This window comes from Arachis ipaensis, chromosome B07 (genome assembly GCF_000816755.2).
Source record: "Arachis ipaensis cultivar K30076 chromosome B07, Araip1.1, whole genome shotgun sequence".
Lineage (NCBI taxonomy): Eukaryota > Viridiplantae > Streptophyta > Magnoliopsida > Fabales > Fabaceae > Arachis > Arachis ipaensis.
In genome coordinates this window covers 124,816,941-124,824,399 of record NC_029791.2, presented here as the reverse complement: position 1 = coordinate 124,824,399, position 7,459 = coordinate 124,816,941, and the positions used below count along the sequence as shown (strand labels likewise).

Genomic DNA, 7,459 nt, shown 5'->3' with positions numbered 1-7,459 from the left:
AATAATAATAATAATAATAATAATAATAATAATAATAATTGCTTTGTCTGTTCATAATTTCAAACAATCTTATTAAATAACTAATTATGATACTAATCAACTATAATTAATTATTAATTGGGATGTAAAAAATTTTTAAAAATTACCAAAAATAACATATATAATTCATTCTAAAAAGTTAATTTTATTACCACAATAAACAATAAACACTATATGAAATTTTAATTATTACTTCACTTTCTTGTTTTACATCTTTTTCTCCCCCCAAAATAAAATCTCTTTTTCCAGTGCTTCTCTTTTCATTATGCATGTACTTTCTTTCGCCGTGTGTGTTTTTTTTCTACTGTGCCTTTGTTTCTCTCTGCCGTGCGTTCGCTTCCCTTTGCCGGTCCCTTGTTTCGCTCCGCCGTGCTGTTGTCCCTCTTCCGTGTGCCTCTCTCCGACGTGGTCAACTTTTCCATCGTGCTCATCTTTCTTTACACATAACTATTGGCGACAGAACCTTGAGCACGCTACGAAAAAATACCTTGCCATTACTTTATTGTCACTGTGAAGTTTTAAGGTCTATGATCTACCGTGAATCTCTCTTTTTAGATTTTTTATTTGAACATCTAAAAAGAAAGAGGTTCAAAATTTTTAGAAGTTTTGGATGTTGTTTTATTTATGATTTGGGATGATATTTTTTCAGAACTTTTAGATGTTAATGATTGTTATATTTTGATTTTTTGAATATTTTTTATTTAAAAAATTTTAAATATAATAAAATAAATATCTAAAATTAAATAAAAATTATTAAAAATTATTGTAAAAAAATATTTAAAATTTAACAAAAACAAACATTTGAAACATAATAAAAAGAAATATTAAAATTATTGTACAAAAACTTTTAAAAATAATTCAAAGAAGAGAAATATAAAGAGAGAAGTAGCATATATAGAGAGAGACGCGGAGAGACAAAAAAAGCGCAAAAATAAAGAAAAAAAGAAGTAAAAAAATAATAAAATACGTATTTTTTAAACATAAAACTATATCAAAATTTTTTATAAAATTAACAACTACATATAAAATTGACTGCTTAAACTTTTCGAATTCGAAAATAATGACTTGATAACAAAAGATAGTGTACAGTTCATTGTTTAAGGAACTTTCGATTTTGCCACGGATGATGCATCATACATTTACTCAAAACTTTCCTATTTAATACTAAAATTATTTTCATATTTTAACTTAATTTTTGTTGNACACATGACACAATATTAGTAGCACCATTTAATTTAAAAATCCTATTAATAGAAATAAATAATTGAACAACAGTAAAAAATACACTAACAATGGTAGTATTAAAAGTGAAAGACTAAAGTAACATTTTTGTTTTTAATATTTGTAATTTTGTTTTTAATTTTTTTTATTTGTATCAACATTATCTCTAAACATTAATTTCATATAAAATACTAGGAAATAAATTAAAAAAATTTAGATATAAGATAAAAAATAAAAATAATAGATACAAATAAAAAATATTAAAAATAAAATTAAAAACATTAAAAATATTTAAAAAATCGTAATCGTTAAGGAGGAAAAATTATACTTTAGCTAAAGTTAAAATTAGTAATATCTTACAATAGTAAGTGGACAATGATACGATGTGTCAATACATGTAAAAGTACTGCGTTACGAGAAATGGTTGTACGTTTGCTCAAAAGCCAAAGCCTAGGAAGAAAAAATTGACATATATATATGGTGGAAAAACGTGTGGCCATAAGATATTGGAGTAGGGCTTGTAATTATTTTGCATATCCCAAGTTGTTCACTTTCAAGTTCGACCATATATTATGTTATTAACTCATTAATTGAGAGCTAATAAACATGAATTATTAGGGAGTGAGAATCCTTAATGGAGGTGGACCCAAGGTTCCTGAGAATTCACTCAATCACATGTTATGTTAAAAAGGCAGCAAGCCAGCAACCGACGTGTGTGTGTGCGGCTCTCAATTTTAACACAACACAAATCTTGACTTCCGATCCAAGTTTTATTATTATTAATAATTATTAATTAATAATAAATTTCAACTAATAAAAAAAATAACACTAATAATTATATCTCTAATATTCTCTAAACCATTCGCTTCTCGTAATTTCGTTAAGTATAAACAAGAGAGAATAAAAAAAGGGAAAAAGATTCCATAATTGGTGAGGTGGAAGCATCCTCTTTTGGTTCTGGGTACCTATCTCCACCTCTTCACTCTTCTTCTCCTTCCCTTCCATTCCATTCCTTCTCTCTACAAAGCTTGCTTCTCTTCTCAAACCCCATTACAACTCACAACTCCTTCATCTCTCTCACTCACATTCTCCCTCGGTCAAAGAATGACGGAACCAGCTTCCAAACCCAACGGAAACGGCGCAATTAACGGAACCGCCGCAGCCCCCGCGGTTAACGGCAACCAAGGCCCAGTCAAATCCCAGCTCTACAACCCCAACCGCCAAGTCTATCGCCCACAGTCGCACTACCACCGCCGGCACCGCTCCGGTCGCAGCATCTGCTGCTGCTGCTGCTTCTGGACAATCCTCATCATCCTCGCCGCCGCACTCCTCGCCGCAATCGTAGGCGCCGCACTCTACGTTCTTTACCGGCCACACCAGCCGCAATTCTCCATCACCAACCTCCGCATTGCGAGGATGAACCTAACAACCTCCACTGACTCGCCGTCACACCTGACCACACTCTTCAACCTCACTCTCATCGCAAAGAACCCTAACAACCACCTTGTGTTCTTCTACGATCCGTTCACCGTGACGGCGCTGTCAGATTCCGTTTTCATTGGGAACGGGTCGCTAACAGCGTTTGAGTCCGACAAGAACAACCAGACGAGCTTGAGGGCGGTGGTGTCGGGGTCGCAGGATCTGGACACGGAGTCGCTGAGCACGATGAGATCGGCGCTGAAGAAGAAGAAAGGGTTCCCGGTGGTGATTCAGATGGACACCAAGGTGAAGATGAGAATGGAGTGGCTCAAGAGCAAGAAGGTTGGCATCAGAGTCACCTGCGATGGGATCAGGGGCACCGTCCCCGCCGGCAAGTCGCCGGCTGTTGCTTCCGTCATCGACTCCCAGTGTAAGGTTGATCTCAGAATCAAGATCTGGAAGTTCTCTTTTTAGTTTTCCTTCAAATTTTTATAAACGAAAAAAAACCAAGTGTTTAATTTGATTAGTTTCATTATTATTGGTGATTCGTTGTTATGAGTAATCAATCCAATCATCAATGTCCCTCGGCCAATCGGAGTGTTCGGAGCAGACATCAACGGACGATCCTGTTTTTGAGGAGTTCATTCCAATCAAGAAAAGGGCTTCACCTGATTGCGATGAAGAAGATGATGAAGAATATTATGATGATGGTGAAGAGCAACATTCTCATAGAAACAAGATTCAAAAGGAGGATAGTACCAACAACAATAATAATAACAGCAGCTGCAGCACTGATAAGAAAAAATCTGACTGGCTCAGATCTGTTCAATTGTGGAACCCTGATCCCCAACCACCTAAAGAGGTACGAAAATAAGAAAAAAAAAAGTTTGGGTTCAACTTAGTTGAACTGTTTTAGTTTCTGTTTCTTGGTGTCGTTTTTGGTAATGAGTTATGTTACTTGCTCTGTTTAGAAAATTATTTGATGTATCCTCACGTAGTTAGACGCACTTAGTTCAAAATTTCTAACTGAAATAGTGTGGGAATCTGATTCTGTTTGAAATTTTGTTGATCAGGATGTGCCTAGAAAAGCGTCTGTTGTGGAAGTGAAGAGAAGCATTGGTGGTGCTTTTCAGCCATTTCACAGAGAGGAGAGCACTGTTGGAAAGGTTAATGCATCATCATCATCATTGCCAACTGCCAAAACGCCTTCTTCTCCGCCGGTGCCAGCAACAAGTTCCACAGGACCTGTATCGACCGGAGGCAATGCTGGAAGCGGCGGTAAAAGAGAGGAGAAAGGACAGGGTCAGAGGAAGCAGCGGCGGTGCTGGTCACAGGAACTACACAAACGGTTCCTTCATGCCCTTCAGCAGCTTGGAGGTGCAGATTGTAAGTATTTTAAGAAGCATAACATAATTTCCTTGTCAATTTTCTGTTACTCCCTAACTTTTGAGATTTCCCTCCTTCAATTTTGTAGCTAACATTTTCGAGTCATTCAATTTTTTCCTTTAACATTTTGTTCTTAAGTTTTTAATTTTGTTCCTAATATTTTAGATAGAGTTAATATTCAAAAATAATTTTGATACAAATAAAAAATATTAAAAATAAAATTAAAAACATTAAAAATATTTAAAAAATCGTAATCGTTAAGGAGGAAAAATTATACTTTAGCTAAAGTTAAAATTAGTAATATCTTACAATAGTAAGTGGACAATGATACGATGTGTCAATACATGTAAAAGTACTGCGTTACGAGAAATGGTTGTACGTTTGCTCAAAAGCCAAAGCCTAGGAAGAAAAAATTGACATATATATATGGTGGAAAAACGTGTGGCCATAAGATATTGGAGTAGGGCTTGTAATTATTTTGCATATCCCAAGTTGTTCACTTTCAAGTTCGACCATATATTATGTTATTAACTCATTAATTGAGAGCTAATAAACATGAATTATTAGGGAGTGAGAATCCTTAATGGAGGTGGACCCAAGGTTCCTGAGAATTCACTCAATCACATGTTATGTTAAAAAGGCAGCAAGCCAGCAACCGACGTGTGTGTGTGCGGCTCTCAATTTTAACACAACACAAATCTTGACTTCCGATCCAAGTTTTATTATTATTAATAATTATTAATTAATAATAAATTTCAACTAATAAAAAAAATAACACTAATAATTATATCTCTAATATTCTCTAAACCATTCGCTTCTCGTAATTTCGTTAAGTATAAACAAGAGAGAATAAAAAAAGGGAAAAAGATTCCATAATTGGTGAGGTGGAAGCATCCTCTTTTGGTTCTGGGTACCTATCTCCACCTCTTCACTCTTCTTCTCCTTCCCTTCCATTCCATTCCTTCTCTCTACAAAGCTTGCTTCTCTTCTCAAACCCCATTACAACTCACAACTCCTTCATCTCTCTCACTCACATTCTCCCTCGGTCAAAGAATGACGGAACCAGCTTCCAAACCCAACGGAAACGGCGCAATTAACGGAACCGCCGCAGCCCCCGCGGTTAACGGCAACCAAGGCCCAGTCAAATCCCAGCTCTACAACCCCAACCGCCAAGTCTATCGCCCACAGTCGCACTACCACCGCCGGCACCGCTCCGGTCGCAGCATCTGCTGCTGCTGCTGCTTCTGGACCATCCTCATCATCCTCGCCGCCGCACTCCTCGCCGCAATCGTAGGCGCCGCACTCTACGTTCTTTACCGGCCACACCAGCCGCAATTCTCCATCACCAACCTCCGCATTGCGAGGATGAACCTAACAACCTCCACTGACTCGCCGTCACACCTGACCACACTCTTCAACCTCACTCTCATCGCAAAGAACCCTAACAACCACCTTGTGTTCTTCTACGATCCGTTCACCGTGACGGCGCTGTCAGATTCCGTTTTCATTGGGAACGGGTCGCTAACAGCGTTTGAGTCCGACAAGAACAACCAGACGAGCTTGAGGGCGGTGGTGTCGGGGTCGCAGGATCTGGACACGGAGTCGCTGAGCACGATGAGATCGGCGCTGAAGAAGAAGAAAGGGTTCCCGGTGGTGATTCAGATGGACACCAAGGTGAAGATGAGAATGGAGTGGCTCAAGAGCAAGAAGGTTGGCATCAGAGTCACCTGCGATGGGATCAGGGGCACCGTCCCCGCCGGCAAGTCGCCGGCTGTTGCTTCCGTCATCGACTCCCAGTGTAAGGTTGATCTCAGAATCAAGATCTGGAAGTTCTCTTTTTAGTTTTCCTTCAAATTTTTATAAACGAAAAAAAACCAAGTGTTTAATTTGATTAGTTTCATTATTATTGGTGATTCGTTGTTATGAGTAATCAATCCAATCATCAATGTCCCTCTTTTTTTTTTTATAATTTTAAAATTATTCTTTTTGTTGTCATAATTGCTTTTTTTTTTTATTTTTTAATAGAGAGGGGTTAATGGGTTGATTATGATGGGGGAATATATCATGCCTTGAGACTTGAAAAAGCTTAATCTGTAATGAAACCAAGAAAAAGTTGAAATTTGAGCTTGTTATATGAGATTTAGGGCAAAGCAAGTCCTAAAAACCATTGTAGTTTGTTGCTGTAATTTGCCTGAGAGTAATACAACTGGAAATTGTATCTGGGTTTTGAAATCTAAATGCCTCTCTTATATTTCCTTAAACTATTCAATTTTTATCGAAGAATGATAGGAGGCTAGCAACTTTGTGATCTGTAGTCATCAAATAACCATCAAATAGCCATTAATAATGGTTTTAATAGTATAAGATTGGTGTGAAATTTTCATCCAATGACTCACTTTTTTTTGTTGATTACATGCTGGCAAGAATTTAACAAAGTTGCTAGTCCCTAAACTTTTCCATTTTTATCACTTTAGTTTGTAGAAATATGAAAATTCTCAATTACTTATTATAGTCTTGAATGAGTTGGAATAGTACAAAAAAAAAAAGAAAGAAAGAAAGAAGAAAATGGATGAATTGAGAAAAAATGAAAGCCACAAGCAATGGATCTTGCTTTGCTTGTTAAGTGAGCAGTTATTTCCATGTCTCTATTTTGTAATGGAAATCCATTAACAGTTTTATCATTTAATATTAAAGAAGAATTTAAAAGAATACAGTTCTTAATAGTAATACAGTGAAACACTGATGAGTCTATCTCACATTTTGACCTCAACAAAGATGGAAATATAGAAGAGAGGACTTTTATGGAGGTGATGTCAGTGACTGTATTGTATTAGATTTTGCTGTGAGAATTTTTTGATCTTCCAAGCAAAGCAGAATACAGAGTGTACTGAAATTGTTGTAAACTGGGGTTTAGATGATGAGATCAGGTGCTGTTCCATCCTTCTTGTGAAATTCAGCAACCTGTCCCACACTAAGTGCCACGTGCAATCTCGTTGTCCCAAGTTGGATTTGATTCTCTCTTTTTCTGCTCTGTTACATTGCTGTTCTATAACAACAAAAACACTACAGTGCCATTGCAATTTCTCAATTTCACATTGTAACAGAGGATTGAAACTGTTTCCACGGAAACAAATGAGAGAAGAAAATTAAAAAGTAGTAAGAAAGTAAGAAACAATAGTGTCTTTTTCTTTTGTCTAGTGGCATGGTTAAGTATATAATATTTCAATAACTGAAAATAACATTCAGTTTTTTTATTTTATTTTTCATAAATTACGACATTGTGTATTTTCAACATTGTTATTATAATTAAATAATATTCAAAAACATAAAAGGTTGAAATGATAAAATAATTATAAAAATATACATTTTACTAGTCTAAAAAAATCATCTTTTA

At 36.1% G+C, this 7,459-nt stretch overlaps 3 protein-coding genes across 3 annotated transcripts; all 3 read left to right on the top strand.

Annotated features, from left to right (window-relative positions):
• On the top strand, positions 2,138-3,248 carry LOC107606316 (NDR1/HIN1-like protein 13). Its single transcript, XM_016308360.2, has one exon. The coding sequence runs from the start codon at positions 2,365-2,367 to the stop codon at positions 3,151-3,153; it is 789 nt and encodes a 262-aa protein (XP_016163846.1). The 5' UTR covers positions 2,138-2,364; the 3' UTR covers positions 3,154-3,248.
• LOC107606317 (transcription factor HHO3) lies at positions 3,257-4,185 on the top strand. The gene is made up of 2 exons (XM_016308362.2): positions 3,257-3,541; positions 3,753-4,185. The coding sequence occupies exons 1-2, from the start codon at positions 3,257-3,259 to the stop codon at positions 4,155-4,157; spliced, it is 690 nt and encodes a 229-aa protein (XP_016163848.1). The 3' UTR covers positions 4,158-4,185.
• On the top strand, positions 4,889-6,300 carry LOC107606315 (NDR1/HIN1-like protein 13). The gene has a single exon (XM_016308359.2). The coding sequence runs from the start codon at positions 5,119-5,121 to the stop codon at positions 5,905-5,907; it is 789 nt and encodes a 262-aa protein (XP_016163845.1). The 5' UTR covers positions 4,889-5,118; the 3' UTR covers positions 5,908-6,300.